Raw genomic sequence first — 21,376 nt, 5'->3', positions numbered from 1 at the left:
ATACAGAAACACAAGTATATACAGTACAATACGGTTTCACAAGCGGAGAAGGCACTGTAAATACTATGCTGTCTCAAAAGGGTGATCTTGTTCTCCTTCTCAAATCTGGCTGCATATTCCTGTGCCCTCTCTTTGCATCGTCCTTAGCACATTTACACCCATGTGGCATGTTAGAGCAGATTAGTCATCACATGAATGGTCAGCTTTTCTCGGGTGGGATTTTTTAATTCTTTCCTTGACTCTGCAAACCAGCGCGACACATTGCATAGCCAAACAAGTCCTCCAGCCATCACTGCAGAAGTAATGGGACCACCACCAAAACCAGTGGGGAGTGCAGGATTAGCCATTTTGTTGCTAGCTCATTCTCAGACCAGATTAAGCTGATTATGAAACCGTACTTTTAACAGCGCTGCAGAACCTCCTAGCAGGATGAACATGGCGGGGGGGGCCTTTCAAGGAAAGAAGAAAACGCACAGAATGAACAGATATTTCGGGGTGTACCCTGAAAAAGCAGCAGAGTGCACACCACGAAAGCAATGTTTTGGGAGAGAGAAATGTATCATTCATTGAGCAGTCCATGAGCTGTCACTCAACAGGGTTTTCTGTTGATTTTTTTTCTCACCCAGAAAAAAACACATATTAGATTTCTGCCATTGCCTTAGTGCTGTATCTACCCACGTTCAAAGAGAGTTGAAATGATCTGCATTACCAGAGTATCAGCGATAAAGCATGCCACTAAACTATGCTTCACTGACTTAAAACAGCTATTTCAAAGGCGACAATCTGCAATTCTCTTGATTAAGGTGGAATGAAGTAGTTATTTAACAACTGATTATAAGATCTTCCCGACTGAATGTTTGCCAAAACCAAGTGTAAAATAACATCCATTGCAATAAAAATCTTTATGAAAGTATCTCCCTTGGAACAAAAGCATAAATATGAGTAACAAGTACACATCTCGCACCTTTCCAATAGATTTCTAGGAAAAAATAAATATCCAAGTTGCTTGGAAAAGAGTAACTACTCCTAACAGCGACAGGAAAATAAATACACCAAAATATATAGAAATGTTCTAGATCTCTCAAGTCAAGCGTTTTCAGGAATCAAATTTAAGGTGACTAAGTGAGCATAAATTCTAGATCAAATTCTACACTTCTTAAAACAGAATCAGACCCAAAGAGCAGCGAAGCCCCTTCTCACACAAGGCTTGGCACCTTGGAAGGTACAAATCCACGCGGCACAAATGTATAGATTCAAAAAAAATATACCTTGATGTTCTACTTGATGGCTGGTTTTGAACCCGAGATACTAAGTTAGAGTGCAAAAAAAGACATTTAATTACAGTTAAAGATCAGTGACAAAAGATGTAGCTACTAGAAACATAACTGTGAAATCTATTAGAGCGATTCTGCCACCCAACACAAAGACAGCAGACAGACCCAAAAATAATTTAAATGATAATATTTGTCCCCAGGCTAAAAATAAGTATCTGGGAAAAGGAGATAATCTGACAAAAGCAGGAAAAGTAATGGATACAAATGTTTGTTGGGTTTTTAAAAATATCACTCAATTCATGAGGCTCTGGGAGCAGCATGTTTTACAAAGCAAATCTATCAAGATCAGACAGAGCAAGAGAGAGAGAAAGAGACTGGTAAATCTCAAAACTACTGATTACAAGGTAGCTATATTTTTTTATAAAATGGGCCACTTTTTTTCTATTTCTCACTCTGCACTGCAAAAAGGAAATTAAATACTGTTCATATAATTGCTTGATCTGCTTGAGTTCTGGATGCATCTGAAAAGCAGCACAGATGATAAAAATAAATGAATTGCTCTTCTGGAAGAACCCAACTGATCAGTATCAATCCTTTGTCAGTCACACAGTTACATGTTTCCAGGGGTTTGCAGTGTTGCAAACTAGATGTAATGGGAAACAGCCTCATCGGCTGGTTTGAGGAGACAGGATCAGACGTCCACCCGCAGCTTAATACTTGCCTTTGCCCTCCACTTCCATCCCCTGTATCTCACACAATAAAGTCTACAGGCTGGGTTTCAGGGTTTGTTTGTTTTTTTTTTTACCATTGCACTATATAGTATAGCAGCAGCAGAAACATTTGCACACACTCCTCAGCTGACTGGAGATCCTAGATAATTCATTAAAAGGAGAAGCTTTGAATCTACTTTCTAGCTCCTGTTGATTAATATCAACAGACACTTCTAAAGAGATTGCTCAAAGACTTGCCATTTAGTTTTAAGTTTCTTGTAATTTTGCTGAAAGCTCATAGTGTGCCTGATTCCATGGGACTACTTGTTTCAAACAGAAGCGTACAATGGAGATTTTTGCTGTTCTTTTTTGTTTAAAAAGTTAATTTAAAAAACTTCTGGAAGATTATTGAAAAATACGCTGATTTAGATCATTAAAAGTTAAGCTTTTTATTAAGAAGCACTAACGCTGAAACCATCAGGGGAATTTAATGGAAAACTATATGGGATAACAGGTCACCCTGAAGTTAAGGATGTAACTTTTGCTGCCTTTTTAGTCTCAATGAGACTAAAAAAAAAAAATCTAAACTTCTGCTAATGTACATTTGTAATATTAATGTTGACATGAGCTAACTTCTGAGTGACTGTCTTTGCGGTCTCAGTATTCTTACAACATCATTTAAAAAAACAAGTACAATAACAACCCCACACACACATAATTACATAGATTCTTAAAATATCCCCTCCTCCTTATCTGCTCTTGCAGACAAACTGCACTCAGGGCCCTGGGTGCACGGACAGGCTGTAATGGCTCTGAGCAGCCTCCATCTGTCTTGCTCTGTAATCCTCCTTTGCAAGCACTCCCCAGCCCCCCAGCAGTTTAGGTGCAGCTCTGATACAGCACAGCTGGTGGCCTTGGGTCTGGTGGACAAGCCCAATGAGGTACAGCTGCAAGAAGCCACATTTGCACCTCTACTGCTGGCTCGGGTCTGTGCCCCTGCCCCAGCTGCGCTGGAGCAGTCGGGGAGCAAGCAAGAGCAGCTGCTCTGCAAGGGCAGGCTAGCCAGGAGCCAGGGTGACAGCAAGGCATCCCAGCAAGGCACAGCATTAAGGGGTGCAGTCCCACAGCGCCCAAGGAAGAAGAGCAGAGCGGGTCTGGTGACTGTGACCAGAGATGGCCCAGGCTGGTGATTGCCAGGTCATCTGTAGTGATGAGGCAGTCCAAGGTCAAGCCAGGGAGTTAAGCCACCACAGGAAGGTACGAGGCCAGGCACAAGTGTACCTACAACCGAATTCACCGTGTCTCTTCCCTCCTGCAGACCGTCCCTGTTCTACATTCCCAAACAACTGGTTATTACCTTTATTGCCATTACGAGTCTTATGCACAGGCTTCCTCACCTGCCAAGGGATCCTATGCATAAGTATCTTCCATACCCCTGTGTAGTCTGTTAGCCTCATGTTCCCCCAGGATACTGGTCTAAAGTTAATATAATTTCCAAACAAATCATTTGGTTTTGCCAAAGTTAAAGCTGTAACAACTGTTGTTATTCCATTATCTTGATTGCAGAAAGTATTTTAAAGAATATGGGTCACTCAGGTTACTGAAATTACCTGTGTTTCACAATTCCATACTTCCTTTAGAACAAGACCGATCTCCTTCATTTTCAAAGGGCTGATTGGTTCCATTTCCCATTCAAATCAGAAGGCTCTGTGTTCACTTAACACTTCGGAAAGTCAGGCCCCTCTATTTCAATGTCTATGCTCAGACAGGAGACCTTAGAGGCACAGGAAGAGATTAAAAGTAGATGGAAACAAATAAAAGGAAAAGCTTAAAATAGGAGTGAGCACACAGATGGCAGTTATAAAGATGTACTTAAAGAGTGGAAGAAAGGAAAACAGAAACAAATAAAACAAAGCAGGTGCAGAATATCAAAGGCCATAAGCCTGCACTGTTATTTTGGCATGCAAACTGCATTTCAGAGATTAGTCCTAGAACATACTGTATTATGGTGTGAAAATCATACCATGACTAATTCTTTATCATGGGTACCACACTATTAAACACAATTGTGTAAAGAGGCTTTACAGGAGACTCTTCAGGAGACTAGATCCACATTGATTCAAAGGGAAAAATGCCGTTTCAGGAATAATTTATATTACCCGACAAGAACTGACTCACCAGAAGCTGCTCACAGCAATTATTCAAAAAAGGAACACAGCCTAACCAGTACTTATCTGTACTCTCTATAGCTATGTGAGCTACATGTATATTAGCCTTCTTGGACAACTCAGAATCCCAGAGAGGTGTAAAAATTATTTATTAGAAGATCCTTGTATAAGGATCACTGTATGACCATTCAAAGTAAAAGAACAAATGTACAGATCTTACCCTGTAAGCTTTTAGCCTTCCCCCAAATGTATTCATTCCAGTTCATGAACATTTCCCAAGGGCCCTTCTGAGTTTCGGGAAGAGTCTGAATTTCCTGGTCGCTTTTATTCCCCGTCACCTCCATCTGCCTACAAGCACCATTTTGCCACATTTTGCGCTTTCTATGGGGAAGAGTTCATAAGATCACCACCACCATGTTTCAGCTAAATGCCAAGTAATTCTGCTTGTACATTATCACTTTACAGAAACAAGAGATCATTGGAACACAATGACAGAGCAAAGAGCTAACTAAAAAAAAAAACCCCAAATCTCATATATAGATTGTTCTATCAGGAAATTTCTCTTACTAACAGTAGATTTTAGAAGTGATGCTTTATTTCATAACAAAAGATGCTGTACTTAATGAGATATATTTTCCTTTCTGCTGGAGCATTCTTGCTATATTGTATTTTAGAAGGACAGTATAGTGTGGCTTTGTTATTTCTTGTTATCTGTGTACCTAGATAAGCTTTACAAGATATTGAGGATATTCACACGATCTTCAAAAAACAGGCGTATATGTGAAATGACAGCAAACTTTCACACTCATTAAACTGTTCTTTTAGACCATGATGCATGATATAAAGTTAATTGTCCTTCCTTGCTACCAAGCTTTCAGGCCCACTCTGTATTACCACCAACTTAAAATACCCATTTGATTTCACAGATACTCTTAACTCTAGCAGAAACAAAGAACTAGAATCTTTGGTTCCAACAAAAATTTACCTTCACCAAAAGTAACCACTCTTCTGCCACCAATTTTCTAAAGCAATTATTCCAAACATGACATCGAAAGTAAAAGAAATGTTACTGATAAGCCATTTAAATTAAAACAAACACACAGGAACCCTTGTACATGAATGAGGAGTGTATATAGTAGGTGAGAGAAAGAACATAGACACACTGCTTAATTTGTTTTTACATGGAGATATCCACAAAGGGACCAGGTGGATTACATAAAAATATTAAAAACAGTCCCTCTTCCAAAAGGTATAAACAAGGATGCAAACAATAGCTCCACAAATAAAGCATGAAGGTAGAAAAAAATTTCCCCTAAGACTGTTAATCATTAAAAAGTAAGCTCAGGTTTGTCTTCCCATAAAAAGGGGAAGTACCTTTAGATTTTGCACATAAGTTTTTAGTTTCCTCCATTTTTTTGCAGCACAGTGAAATGTTTGTCAGAACACAGGACTGCAGCCTGTAAATGGTAACCCTTTACATGTTCTATACAACGAACACGCTCTTCTCTAGGTGATTTGCCTCCCATTCCTCTGCAACAGGGAAAACATTCAACAATTACTGAAAGCTGTTGGTGGGACAAGGTTAGAGCCATCACTGACGTGACACACAGAGGAAAGAATAATACCGAAAAACCCAGAAAACAGTTTGATTACAAACACATCAATTCAGACATGAAAACAGCACTTATAGGTTGGAGGGGGGGGGGGGATAGCAGGAGAGCTAAGAGAAACTGGATGAATTTGGAACAAAAAGATAATCAAATGCCAATTAAAGACTTCAGCATATACTTCTGGAAAAAAGGTTAAAAAGTGGAAACTAAGCACGAAACAGGAGACAACTGCATTACAAATGAAAGAGACTTACTGGGCAAAAGACCAAAGGATATATTATAGGGCTACTAATTCACTGGCAGTTACAAGGAAGAATAAAACTAGCTGTAGATATAGGCATAAAGCTTAGATGCTGCTGCTGAAAAAGGAATTCCAGCTTTAAATTTTAGTTGTGTGTCTGAAGCAGTGGAAATAATATGCAGTTCATCACAGCAATGTGTTAAATAATTAGTTTATAGGCAATGAACCACACCAGGAGATACATTACTAAAAGAATAATAACCCAGCACTGCTACCCCAAAAAATCCAACCTCCAGAAATATTGAAGTAACCACCAAAGGAAGCAACTGCTGTAAAAAATGTAAATAGTCTAAAACATATTAGCAGAGGTATAGAAAAAACATATATGGCTCTTTAGAATCCTGTCCGATATGCTGAATATATTACAGATAACTTTTTTCAAAAGCATAATTGTTTGCCCCCCACACTTAGTTAACAAAGCTGATACCAGATCTCAATATTCTCAACTACAAATCCTTGTGAAATGACACTGGAACAGATAATTCTCTTTTTGCAAAAGTAACTTTCAGGTCATTTAAAAATACTATTACCGCTAAGAATGGAGTACAAAAGTACTGTGGTATAAGTGTTACACTCGCCAATCTGGTAAGAAAATAAAAGAGCTGTAATAGGCTGAAAAAAAACACCTCATAAAAGCTCTGGATTAATCTTCCCTTTTTAATCCAGTGCTGGTTGCTATACTAATTCTTCTGTTCATTGTCAAGACACGGTGTCTGCCTATAAACAAGCATTAATCTTGTTTCATTTCCTGTTGATGCAAAGGTTTAGCAAATTTAACGAGAAAAGAAGGACAGAGAAACACAGAAGTGTGTTTGAGAGACACACTGGTTGGTGAGAAGGGAGGAGGAGATGGCAACAAGAAGTCATCTTGTATGTGCTTTTCTTCTGATTTGTAGTCAAGTAAACCAAGATACATGCTCGGCCTACTCCGACTCACAACTAAAAAGCAGCTCTTAATCTTTGGCAGACTTTTGCTGCTAGACGACTTATTTCAGTTTTCATTCCATGGAGTGTTCAATGATCAGAGTTTTAGATCACATTTAGAAAAGAATCAATGCTAAAGGCCTGTGGTAAAAAAGCCAAATATCTGTTTATATCAGAAAGTACACACAGCTTTCTGTGAATATACCATCAAGATATGTGGCACACGCATACAGTTGTCACACTCTTAACACAGACAATTTTTTTTTTTCCTGGTGAAGTGACTCGCAGACAGAATGGCTAAGGTTTCAGCTTCAATTAAATCTCCATTTGATGCTTCAGAAACTAAAAGAAGCCTCATGAAGCTAATACACAGGACTCAGTTAAACAGTGCAAGTGCTTGAAATGTTCATCTAGGCCTGAGCCAAAAGGCTTTTAACATTAAACATAGGAGTAAATCTACTGAATTCTATAGAAGTAACAACTTTCTCTTACTTAAGATGTGTAGCATTGAGTCATTGAAAAACAACAATCTGAAGACTCTCAGAGATATCAGCTAAGCCAAATGATAAAATCAAGTGTTCCATAAATACTGCAGTTTATGATTCTGAATTAATTTTGTTCAGCAAGACTTCCATTTATCAAAATACCTAATCCCACATTAGATGTTCAGCACTACTACTAAAGTCAAGTACATCTTTAATTACTCTTAACTGAAGTCTTAGCATGCGCACTTCAACCACCTGAAAAATAGCTCACAACAATCCACATCAAAATATTCAACACATTCGGTTTCACCATCACACTGTGGGGCACAAAGAACAAGACAATCCTCTCCCAACACATCTGCACAGCTTTTTCCTTTCCCAGAGGAAAAACCCTGTGACATAACCCTTGTATCAACCTTTAACAAGCAGTCAAGCGAGACATACATTTGACAATCTCGGGTATATCCAGACAAAAACCACCATACTTCCCGGCAGAAAGGATCTGGATGAGTAATACATTACTTTGAGCACTAAATAAAATGTTACATCATCATACATGTTAGAAGAATCCTTTTTTCGTTTATACTTCCGCAACCTAAAATACACTGTCTTCCCAACAACACGTGGTAATCCAAACCCACAGAGTAAAAGAAGGCAAGTCCAGAGGGTCAGCTTTTGTTGTAATCCATTCCAAGAATATATAAAAGCATAAATCAGCAGAGTTCATATTCTTTTCCACCACTCCTACATCTGCCTTTATGCAAATCTAACCCTCAGGTTGCATATTTGCAACAGAAACATTCACATAACGCTGTTTTGATGCTAATGATGCCATATAAATAATACGTAGTGACTAGTACAAAGTGTCAATTGCATATTTATATCATACATATGTAGAGTTATGAAAACAGAATTGCATATAAAGATGTTGTACAGTAGGAATACTCATTAGTATTTTACTCACCTATATGCAGCATGCAAAATAAAGCTGAGGTCTTGCAAATAACATGATTTCTAAGTATTTGTGAATATTCATAAATATTTATAGGTAACAGGCAAGTTCCTTTCCTCCGCAGAGCCCCAGTGTAAGAAAGCGAGTTCCATGTTGGCACTCAGTGTAAAATGAAGTTTAGCTGTTTGAGGATACAACGACCTTGCTTCTGGGCAGCATTCCCTTCTGACTACCTAGAACTAATGGAACAACCAGGGCTCAGTGTTCAGACAATTTAAGAAGTATTTTCTGGTACAACCTACCTTCTTCCTCAGTTTTCTTGCATGTTTGTTCTTTCTTCATTCATGTAGCAGACAATCCTGGGAACGGCACACAGCATATTATCAGTCAGCTGAGGCCAGAGTCACTAATGTCAGCTGTGTAAGACGATCAATTTAACAACAGCTTGCACAACTGGGCTCTACACTGCATTGCCCCAGACATCATACTGTAGTCACGAAAACTTTACAGTAAAGCTGCTTTATGAAGTTTATTGTACTTGTTACTACTGAACTACAAATAAAGCTTCTAAGAGTTTATGCTCTAGAAAGTTCACATTCAAAGCTGCTGCATCACAGCATCAACAAAGACTGTATTTACGCTTCTATACATGCATTTTTCTTTTAAAAATGTGTTCCATTTCAAACATGAACTTTCATACTTGGCATATCTCCAGGATTACAAACTTATTTTTCTAAGATGGGTATTTATTCAGGACGAGAGGTTTCCTTGAAACATTACAGAACTATTGTGATATAATTTTTCTTCTGCCTGCTAAAGCACAACAGAATTATTTTATCAGGAGAGATATTTGCAACTCTGTCCTTCAGTGACTTAAGACATCTGCTGTTTAATTTAACTGAACATATCTTTATCATCTTTTACAGTTTTTGTTTATTTGGATTTTTAAGAACCACTGGGAAGAATAACTGATACTATATAACTTCTGCTAATGAGGCTATACAGATATTACCATCAATAATCTGGGGGCCAACATTTTACAATAATGATAAAGCCAAGTTTGTCACAAATCACAATTTAATTTGCATTCTCATTGCTTCCTGACGCTTTTTAGAGCTCTATTAGTCATACTGATTGCAAACGAGGGGCAGCTGAATCTCACAGTGCAAAGTGACTCTCCCAAGCAAATGAAATGTTCTCTCCTGCAATTCCATTTCAATTAAAATATATTGACCCCCCAAGAAGTTACCCAAATTACAAGCTAAAACCAGCAGTTTACTTCTCAGTGAAAATTTTACATAGCCTTATAATGGAAAACAAAATATTACTCGTTATTACTGGAATAAATTCTGTCCCCAGCAAGAAAACAATGAAAACAGATGGGCTTATTACTCTTATAGCATAAAAATCAACCACAGTGATTCTAGCACTGCAAGAAGAAAGTAATTTATAAAAAGCAAGTGTGCTAACAGCAAAAAGTATCAACCTTACGACTCAGGAACCAGAATGCCTCTATCAACTCAACAACACAAGTCTTTCTACTCTGCCAGGGCAATACACATCAGCCTGGAGGAATCGCACAAAGCCAGACTGATGACTGTTGTGATGCTACCCTGATACAACACAAGGCGGAAATTAAGATGAAATCAAAGTTCTGAGACACATCACTTACCATACAAGTAACAAAAAAAAAAAAAAAAAAAAGGTGAACAAGAAAAAAGCCAACATGCATGGATTATTGTGAAGCAAAAAAAAAATAATCTGAAGGAAGCTAAAAATCTGAAAGGAAAACCCATGGTTAAAACAGCTAAGAAACAGCTGTGCAAAAGCAATGACCTTTTAAGATAATCAGCACATAAATGAATTCTAGTACTAAAAAGATAAAGATCATAAAGTTGCTAAAGCAAGGCTGTATGTGTTCAATAAATACTGGCTATCTGTATGTGATAATACTGGTAACTTTGTACCACCTGAGGATAATGAAATACTGCTAATATATTTACAACTAAAACAGATATATAATCACGATAGTTTTTAAAATTTTGTAAGGAAAACCATAACCACAAGGTCTAGAAAAACGCTAAAGAGATGCCTTAGGATATCTGTGGGACCACAACGTCTACTTCCAACATATATGGGAATAACTAGAAAATTTCTCCAGAGTAGGTGTCCCAATATTAAAAAAAAAAGTAATAACTAATAATTGCAGGACAGTTACACCACTTTTAATCATGGATTAAATGTAAAAAGGAAGTTAATTAATGAAGTATTAACTCACTTCATAATAAGAAGTATAATTAAAAGGAGAACAATATCATTAATACTAGTCAACAGGGTTTTCTAGAAAAGCTATACTGTTAAACAAACCCAGGGTTTGTCCTTTGTGTGAATAACTGCAATAATACCACTTAGGCTGTCATGAGGCACTGACACACGGCATTCTCAACAAAGTAAAAACAGCACAGTGAAGAATGCATTACGGGAATTAAAACAGAGTTAAGTGAAAGACCTCATATTTAGCAATTACGTCACTACCAGATCTGAGGTAACCTTACATTGTTCTCAGTGAAGTCAAAATCCCAGCACCGTCAGTGCTGGTGGAATGGCAAATAACAGTGGGAATGGTGTGGTCCGGATCAGTTGGTTCACTGCATTCATTTCTTGAGAAAACGTTCTCATGGACATATTAAAAAAAAAATTGAATGAGCATTTGCAGAAAGCATATATGTAAATCCCAGTTAAAAGAAAATGATTTATACTCAAAAGGCTTAATCATTTTAATCCTTTAAATAAAAAACAGACTTCATTTGATTGCAGTACAAAGTGCATACAAGAAGCCACTCTGAAAGGTTCTTTCATCTTGAGGATAAAGAAATAAGGACACCAATGTTTTGAAATTAAACTTAAAAAACATACCAAATCTCGTATCTGAATTCACCTAACACTAAAGGTAGTAGAATCTGAAACAAACCCTCATCTCGTTAAGTTTTCAGACACAAAATACACACATCTGTATTCTTCATTGCAAATAAGGCATTGGGGGACAATCCATAGGAACTGCAGCACAGAAGTGGTCAGGCTATATAAACTAATGGGACCTTCTGTTTCGTCTGGATTTTACAACTCAGAAGGACAAATGCTATTTAATTGTCTTTGCAGCAAGGCAACGTTTTGGAGAAACAGGCAAATGTATGGGTTTTCCCCTCTATAAACATTCCTTCCTTCAGCTTTACTTATCCAACAGTTAACCCATCCTCATACAAACAGGCACGAGAACAAACAACTACACCCCTCCTCCATGTATTTTTACTGCTTCAAGGAGGCTGGCATGTAGTAATTCCTCCCACAAAACCCAAACCATTCTGTTCTAACTCATGACTGATCAGATGGAGTCAGCCTTGTGCGACAAGCACATTGTTTTACATATGTTACTATTTTGACTTGTTTGTTGTAATGGCAGAACGCAAAACTTGTCACCTTTTGGGGAAAGCACAAAGCTAATTTTATTTACTTCTTCCAAATAACAGCCTTCCTGCCTCACTACCAAGAGCTCTATTCCCTCAGAACAGCCTTTGCACTGCTAGCAGGTGTTTGACTTTTTCTTAAAAAAGAAAAAAAAAAAGGCAGAATGTAGTTCTAGATGCCACAGACACTACAGTGTGTTGACTTGCAGCTGAAGGATGTTATTTGCTTCAGTAGGTTTTCTTCAGGCTCCCCAGTCTCCTCCACCTGCTTGTCTGCAGAGTAATTTCAGCTCTATGCCTGTAGCTTAAGCATATGAAATTGAACTTGAATTACACTAACAAAAATGTCCCGTTCAATGATAAATATCAAACCTGCGGAGAGCATAGGTTACTTGAGGCATGATATTATATAACGTCTGAAATACCCCATTGAATATGGCAGGATTAAGAAGTAAGAAGCAACAGAATTCACCATGGCTGGATTAACCCAGGCTCTTCTCTACTCCTACACAGACAGACACCAGGCAAGAAAAGCACATCTGGAACACCTGCTGTAGCCTACTTCACATCAAACCACACCCAGGAGCTGGAAATCATACCCTGTGTCCCAAGTCACCTGTAATTCCACTTTAAGTGTTGACTGTTATGTAAAATCCACTGTTAATCTACAAAATTCATGCTACATCTTTTCAGACAGGCTGTTAATATCACGTGCAGCAAGGCCAGTTACCTTTCAAATGAAATTTAATCAAAGAGGGCATCTCACTCTTAGCAGATTTAAATTTATTCTGTTACAATTACTGACTGTGTCAAATACATCCCTTAGAGGTCCTTAGGAAATAAATCTTCAGTGCTGGTAATTCTATCAGAGGCAGAAAAAGAAAAAAAGCGCGTTACTCTCTCCCTAAGAGAATAAAACAGTGTCGCGAGAACATATTTTCAATCCTGTATAATAAAAAGACAATTTGCCACCAGACCTATAACACCCATTTGTTAAAGTAACCCAGAAACTTACTTATTGGAGTGATAGACTAGAAACATACAATCAATTTTTACAAAGTTTTAATTACTAAGAAAATTGCACTATGCATTTTATTCTGGTTAAGCAAATACTGCTAGACAAGCCTGCCTCCAAGATAAAAAGGCAAACAGCAAATAGCAATCCACAGCTTTTTCTAATGTAAACAAAGAACAAAAAAAAAAAAAAACACAACAACCCACCTCTTTATGCAAGCTGGAGTTCTGCCCTTTTCGGTTTGCCCAGACTTGCCCCTTCCTTCACTGTGTGTTTTACCATGTTATTGACACAAGTGCAAGATTTTTTTTTGCTGACATACTAACACTAGATGAAGCTCTCTTTCATCAAGCATTCAACTGTGCTCAAACACCAGGCTACCAAAACCACCAGCAGTGCAGCCTTCTATAGCCAGATTAGAAACCACTGCTTCTTAGCATAGGAATCGCAGTATCTGTGAATTGAATCCTTTACTGGAGTATCAATACTGAGTCTCCACATAAACCAGCAACACGAAGTTTTGTTATTACATCAAATCCACTGTATTCGATACTTTTACTAAACTTGTACCCAAGTGGTATTAGAGACTTTGACAAAACGAGCAGGAACTCAACGTAACGCCAGAAATGGCAGGTTTTTACCTTCCAGAAAAGCCAAGGAAGTTACATGGTATTGACGATCAGTGTGTCATTCTGGCTTCTGAGATGGTTCTAAGTCTAAGTTTTAAATGCAAACTCTATTTCCCAAGAAACACAAACATTTTTTGCAATAGATCAAATGTTACAAACGTACTTTCACTTCCATTCAGTCCGATACAGTGCACACTGAAAAAACCACGCAGCTCTACACAGACTATTCAGCTTTACTCAGACACATAGCCAGCAAGCTTTACTGAAACTCAGCATTTTGTGGAGATCTGAAATAAAGATGAATGGTCAGAGCTTCACCCTTCTAACTGTGAAGCTATCTGTGATGATTGCTTTCAAAGCTTGCTCTAGCTATTCGTAATGTAAGAAGCCCGGGAGAAAAAAAAACCCCAAAAAACCAAAAAAAACCATAAAACCAAAAAAAACCATAAAACCAAAAAAAACCATAAAACCAAAAAAAACCATAAAACCAAAAAAAACCATAAAACCAAAAAAAACCATAAAACCAAAAAAAAACCATAAAACCAAAAAAAAACCATAAAACCAAAAAAAACCATAAAACCAAAAAAAACCATAAAACACACAACCAAGAAGTCAAAAGCAGTTTAAGCAAGTCTTTATTGTTCTACTCCAATAACAAACCTTTTTGTCAAAATGTTGGGGCATGATGGAATATTGCCCTCAAAGAAATACACACTTTGGAAAAGGAAAAATAAGAGCTATTTTTGCGATTTGTGCCTCACAGCCAAACCTGAATGACCCTGAGAAAAGTCTGTGCAGACAAGTCACTGGCAAGATTTACATGCAGCTCGTTGGAGCTGTTTCCCACCCCTCTCCACGTTATTGCTCTGCAAACTGAGGAATGCTTTAGCAAGTCTTAATCTTGACTAAAATCCATCATAAAGAATGCTACAATATTGCTTTTTATTACAAATAGCCAAAACTTCTTTGAAAATATTAATGTGTAAAACAATCAACTGACTATACAGTGCATTTACAGTACACAATCCAGAAGGTAAGATGCAACGTAAAGAACTGCTTCAACATCAGCCCTTGGCCACAAAGAACTTGGCAGTACTACTACGACTTTAATAACTATAGGGTGAAAAAAAATAGTTAAAAAACAAAGATCTCAGTTACACCTAAGTTTACCACGAGACTGGGACACCGTCGCACAAGGAACAGCAATATTTAACTGGAAACCGTCATCACGCTGTAATTCTCGGCAGGGCTGGATCTGCCAGTTCTCCACCGCTCCTCACAGCCGCTCCTGCTCTCCAGCGGTCTGGTCGTCTTCCTACAGGGCTGGGGGCTTTCGTAAAGGACGCAGATGGACCCGTCCTCGCCGATGCGGTAGGACACTTCGAAAGGGTCAACCCAAAGAGTCAATTCGCTGGGCAAGAGCTGGAAGAGCCTCTCGTGGCTCAGTCCGATCGTTCCCGCCGCCTTCCCTACCAAGCGGCCCATCTTATGGTTGATCCTAATACACCGGTACCCGGAGCCCTTGGAGGGCACCGGGGTAACCAGTGGTGCCTGTAGTGCTCTGCGGGAGGGAACAAAGAGGAGCTTTACCGGGGCCCCGGAGCCCACCGCATCCCCCCCAGCCCCCCCCCGAACCGGGGCAGCGGCGACCGGCCGGCCTAGGGAGCTCCCCCGCTCAGCCCCCTCCCGGAAGCACCGCAGCTGCTCCTCGCCGATGCGGCCGGCGGCCCGCAGGAGGCGGGTGACGAACGCCGCCGCCGTGGAGATCTCGGTCCTCATCGCCGCCCACCGCCACCGCCCCGACCCGGCCCCCGCGCCTCCGGCCAATGGCGCCGCCGCGCAACAGCCGCGTCACACCGCGGCGCCCCGCCCCGGCGGGCGCGCCGAGGCCCTATTGGCGGCGGCGGGCGCTGGGCGGGGCGGCCTCGGCGACCGCGGGCGGCCATTGGTCCGCCGCACGGGCCCGACCGCGTTTGTTTTGCTGGCGGAGGGGCTGGGCCGGTCGTGGCGGCGGGGCCGACACGGGTGGCGCTCGGTAGCGCTGGAACGGCGAGGCGCGGACGGAGCCCCGCAGCCACAGCCACGCGTGTGCCTCGCCGAACCGCGCCGCCGGTCTTCAGCGGGCCGGCTCACGCGTGGGTGCGTTCCCCGCCGCCCCGCGCTTCTCCGGGCTCCTCTCGAGTTGCTGTTGGCGGTCCAGCGGCAAGAGCAGGGTCGGTGCGGGGTCACCTTCGAGTCCCCCGCCTGCCCTTCCCGAGGGCTCCCGCCCCGGGGTACCCTTCTGCGGCAGTCCCGACCCCCGACAAGGCCTGCGCTCCGCCGCTGCTCCTCCCGGCAGACACCACGGTGATCTCGCCTCCCCCGCCCTTCCTGCTCACCTTTTCTCAACACGCGGAATGAGCAAAACCCGAGAGCACCTCGCCAGCTCTCTGCAGGCCTGCGGCTTCGACACCGAGATGCTCTAACGCAGCAAACAAGTTTAAAGATGTCCCCTCCATACTCAGGTACGCACAAAAAGGTTTTCAGCAGGAGTGATGCAAGAACTGGCAGGTTATTTTCAGGAAAAGAGGCAGTCCAGAAAGCAGTTTTCCTCCAAAAGCCTGTCTGCCTCCCAGTGTGCCGAGTCCCCAGCCACTTGCAAATACACGCAAGAGTTCAGGAAACAGCGTCCTGCTCTGTGCGGGAGCTACATCATCAAGCATGCGACAGGACACACCTTTGGCCTGTGTTCAGAGTACCGAACTGCATCTCTTAAGCGCAACACTTGCCAGTCCAGAAAAATTCTTGTTAGAAATAAATACAAGCCTAAGGCTTATTTGAGCACACGTGCAGCACCGTGTACCAGGCTTCTCCACTGGCCCTGCGGGTACCACCACGAGGAACACAGACAGCTGGACTCCGAGCAGCGTTTCTGTGGGGCATAAAGCTCTGGGCTGTGGAAACGTTTGGCTGAACAGTCTGTGTTAGCAGAAGCTTCATGTTATTCCGATGAATAAAGCACATGGCTTGTCTGAAACCAGGAACTTTGCTGGCGGTTCCTTAGCATCATCACTGCTGAGCCTCGGAGTTTGAGGAATAACTACAATTCTTCCTAAGAAAAGTTTTGTCTTCATGACAGTTGTCCCAGCAAGCCAGTTTGCACAGGAGCTCCAAAGCAGTAGTTCTGTCTGTAACCCAACAGACTCACTTCCTCCACACCACTGCCCCGTGTCCGCTGAGTTTCATGCGAGTTCCAGTGATGCGGATGCCGACTCGGCTGCGACCCTCACACCCTCAGTGCCGTAAGACAACAATATTCTTCAACTATTTTAAAGCTTTTAAAAAGTGGCTGTGTTGGGTATAGCCAAGATTCCCTGAGTTTACAAAAAGCTTTCTCTCTAGTTCAAAGACTAAACACAAACCCTTTTCCCCTGCCCCAGCCTTGCAGCTCTGTTCACAAGCGATTCCTCCAACCACTTTTTTCAAGAACAGTGACTAAGGTCAGGACTTTATCACCAGGCCTACCTGCAGTTGGTAAGTGAACATACTTCTCAAAAAGCAGTCGTCCTTCAAAAGTTCATTCAATGCCCCAACCATTTCCTAACTCCTTGCCTTATTTAAATATATCCTCTCCCTTCACTGGTTTCATGTTCTAAACCCACTATGGAAAAAAGGTATGTTTTCTTTACACTGTTGGCTAGATGCTAAGACTCCGTATTTTCCTTTGTCAAAAGGGAGCTGACCGCTCCTTTATTCTTCCCCAAAGCCTGCCACGTGTCAGAGAACCTCTTCTCCTGAGGGATCTTACCTTTGAGGAAACTAGGCAACACCTTATTTTCCCAACTGCACATCTTAATCTTTTTCCCCTTTCTTGCCCATCAGCTTTAAGAACCTGACACCACTGCTAGTTCACCAGTTGCAAAAGCCATGCCCAGGGAGTTAAGGGGAAGGGAGAAAAAAGCCTCGTCTGCAGATTTTTAAAAGTTAGATCCCGTTTCACTGCTTTTTAGAGCAGAGAATATTCACTCATCAGTAGAAGCATCAAGAAAAACACTCGGTCTGGCTAAAGTTTTAGCTGTCACTAGCAACCAGTTTAACACGGGTTTAGAGTTTACAGAAGGTATTTACAGGAACTTTCCACAAACCTCTGTCTCTTTAATCTAAGGGTCAGAAATCATCAAGGCTATAATTACAGGGGTACAGGAGAACAGCTCACCACAGAGCCAAACCTCATCCCACACAGGAAGAGTTCCAAAGGGAATGCCCAGTTACCTGCAATAGCAGGACAAACAGTTTGGTCATTAAACTATTAGTGAATTACAGTTCACTCCCAACAGTTTATTTTTGCTACATTCTTGCCATCTGATATGTTGAGACAGTCAAATACAAGCGTCATTACATTTACAGTTAAAACTTCTTCAGACTTGTTCTGTCTATAGAAAATCTACGTGAAGAAAGCAAGTTCTTATCCAATTTGGACAAAATCATTTGTATAGTATGACAGCATTGGAGCTCATGTAGCTCCTCCTTACTTGATGTTGCTTAATTAAGACAATTAAGACTTCTTGCCCTCCCTTTCCTCTAACAGCAAGCAACAGGACCATGACAGAAGGGCCAGGAACCTCAAATGACAAAATTATAGACATTTGTCCAAAACTCAGATGCTATCACTTAGTTTGACAGTCCCACTTCACAGCTTAGAGTATAATTCCGTATGCCATTTAATAGCCTAACCAAATAGATTTTTATCAAACAAGGAAAAAACAAAATCCTGATTTCACAGTCTCTTCAAGAAAAGACAGCAGATTTCTGTGCTGCTTCTTCCTCTCACTGACAGCTGTTAGCTCTAGACTGCCTCCTCTCCTGATCAAGTCTCAGGTCTGGACCAAGATGCCATTTTATTAGAATAAGTTTTCACTGAAGTCCAGTGTGTATTTCAGTACCTCAAGCTTTAGAAATTAAGCTGAAAAAATTAATCTCTGCTGGTACATGGACATATTAGTCATCCAATTAATTCAGTCTTATTTTATTCAGTGTTTTGAGAATCAGAACAAAAAAAAAAAAAAAAAAAACTCTCCAGCTTTGGAGACTTCACTAGTAAAGCTGTCCAGGTGCACATGGACTGTACCACCCTACATCTGAGCAGACAGAATCATCACTCACTAGTCAAGTTCTGTGAATGCAATTAAAAAAAAGTAAGCCTGCATTATTTGTAACTTGGTCTATTCCTGCACAACAAAACTTTACCATTGCTTTAAGACAAGCTCTGGGTTTGTTCTGCCCATTCTGTCAGGTACTTATCTCAAACTTCCCCACCTTATTCACATCCCTTTTATTTGGGAAACACAGACTTCCCCTACCGTATCTACACTGCGTGACTTCAAAGCCTCTAACACCCTGATAGCACTATCACAAATGCAGGAAGGCAGCTCCTCGTTTCCAGATTCATGGACAAAGAAACGCTTGCATTGAAGGAAATTGTGAAATTCTTACTAGTATTCAGAATAAACATAACATTACCGTTAACAGTGCCAAGAACTGTACACATCCAGATGCAAGTTATTAAACTTCGTGATTAATTATGCTAAAGAGCTTCCTCCTTCCAAGCTGCATGTGCCTGTATGAAGACACACAAATTTCCAATCATATACAGTCTGATTTCACTGTCAGTCAGACAAGGTTCTACTAAAGCCAGGACAGATATTAAGGGATCCGGTTTTAACTTGCTTTTGAGAAACTTCAGTAAACATCAGAGTAGAAAAGCTTTCTAATAGTTAAAAATACTACAAGAGTAAAAAGTTAATGTTGTAGCACTGCTAGCACAAATTAATGCTCACTAGATTGAGCTCTGGCACCTGGAGATCCAGCAGTCCTAAGCAGCAACCTAGGGTCGAGCTCAGTTGAGGTGGCATCCATGTAATTCCCAACACAGACGAGGTGGTGGCTGCATAACTCCTGCAACAGCTACCATACATGCAACCTTATTTCACAAAAAAATTTTTTAGCTCATCAACTCAAACTTACTTTGCTGTTGTTCTGTCCATCTGAAAGTCACTCCTCTTTAGCAGGAACACCTGGAGTAGAGGAAAACAGAGTCAGTACCTTGGTTTAGCTTGTTGAAAAGAAAGCACATGCAAGTATTCTATGATTCAATTTTTCCTCAGCTTCAGCTACAGGAAAAGGAGAAAGTAAAACTGAAGCTGTATCACTTACACATTATATTATTATTTAAAAGTAGTAATAAAAAAATAGTACTAATAACAATAGCACAAGCCTATTCATTTAGCAACAACAAAAAAACCAGCATTAAGACCAAGTAGAGTCTAAGTCAAGTTCCTTTTAGATCACATAAATTAAGCTCTTAATACATGTCTCTACAAACACAGATAGCTGAAACAGAGCACTGGAACCTGCAAGAGGAGGCTTTAAACAAAAAAAGTAGGTTTGGTTTTACTCCATCTAGCAGAAGCAACTCTCTCTAAGCATAATCAAATAGAACCATTCTTGAAAGCAAGAACCACCTTTTCTTTGTCACTAGACTATAAAGACAAGTATTATGTTACCATTCCTACTACAGAGGAAAAAAAAAAATTTCTGAACACAAATAATAGTACCTTCAATGATTTAAGCAACAAATCCCTCCATAATTTCTCTACATCAGCACACTAATTAACAAAACACAATTTCTTAGAAAAACAAAAAGAAAATCCTAAGCCAGCACCTCAAAACTAACCTGATGCAAACACCCTCTCTCCCCCCCCCACAGACTGGCCATTTTTTGTGCACCTATGCTGACTAGCTGCAGCTGCTCTGCCTGCTTGCTCAGAGGGATCACCTGCGTCACCTTAGCAGGGAAGCTGGGGTGAGGCAGCACAGCTGCCAACGCTGAGCCTAAGGGCTTTCTTTTGTTCTTACTGGCTGGTCACAGGCTGCTGCTGCTTATGCCAGAGCAGTACATAGATAAAGCAAATTACAGTCTAGTGATAATTTAAATTTGCTGCACACAGAGGGAAATAGAGAAATGAACAAGAGAAATCAGAATTCTCCGACAGCAACTGGAAATGTGTCATCCTAATAGCATGGTGTTTTTCACTTCAAGACCACTGAGGGATTTCTAAACTGATTTACAGAGCTGAAAATTGTTACATTTTAAAAATGTCCTGCACGACTGTTGTCTAGTCTACACTTAAAAAGTTTATCAAGGTAGCTGTGACCTCACAGCCACCTAAGGTATACAGCGCTTATATTGGCTGGAAAGTATATCTTTCAATCCACTTTATACAGCTTTTAAAAACAGACCAAGATATGATTACAAAAGCAAGTTAATGCCAGTAAATTAATAGCAGGGTTTTGGTACAGAATTTTTGCAAATATTGTACTGTCCTGACACTGTTGTCTCTTACTGGTCCCACTTCCTTGGAAAAAAACTCATGAAAACAACCCATTTATGATCCCATTTTCTTTGCTAAAGCAACTAAACACCAGTTCAAGATAGATGAGGAGCTACTGGAGGAGTCCAGCGCAGGGCTACGAGGATGGTGAAGGGACTGGAGCATCTGTCCTACGAGGAGAGGCTGAGGGAGCTGGGCTTGTTCAGCCTGAAGAAGAGAAGGCTGAGAGGGGACCTTAGAAATGCTTATAAATATCTGAAGGGTGGGTGTCAGGAGGATGGGGCCAAACTCTTTTCAGTGGTGCCCAGTGACAGGACAAGGGGCAACGGGCACAAACTGAAGCAGAAGAAGCTCCAGCTGAACATGAGGAAGAACTTCTTCCCTCTGAGGGTGACGGAGCCCTGGCCCAGGCTGCCCAGGAAGGTTGTGGAGTCTCCTTCTCTGGAGATATTCAAGCCCCGCCCAGACAAGGTC

General features: G+C 40.8%; 1 protein-coding gene across 1 annotated transcript; it reads right to left on the bottom strand.

Annotated features, from left to right (window-relative positions):
- Positions 1-14,180: 14,180 nt before the first annotated feature.
- LOC142362708 (protein BTG1-like) lies at positions 14,181-15,311 on the bottom strand. Its single transcript, XM_075432677.1, is given in 3 exon segments — positions 14,181-15,067; positions 15,070-15,091; positions 15,183-15,311. Coding segments are annotated over 3 exon segments (477 nt in total). The 3' UTR covers positions 14,181-14,741.
- Positions 15,312-21,376: the final 6,065 nt, after the last annotated feature.

The sequence above is a fragment of the Opisthocomus hoazin genome, chromosome 11 (genome assembly GCF_030867145.1).
Source record: "Opisthocomus hoazin isolate bOpiHoa1 chromosome 11, bOpiHoa1.hap1, whole genome shotgun sequence".
Lineage (NCBI taxonomy): Eukaryota > Metazoa > Chordata > Aves > Opisthocomiformes > Opisthocomidae > Opisthocomus > Opisthocomus hoazin.
Note: the sequence above shows the minus strand (reverse complement) of the source record. Positions and strands in the feature narration are given on the sequence as shown.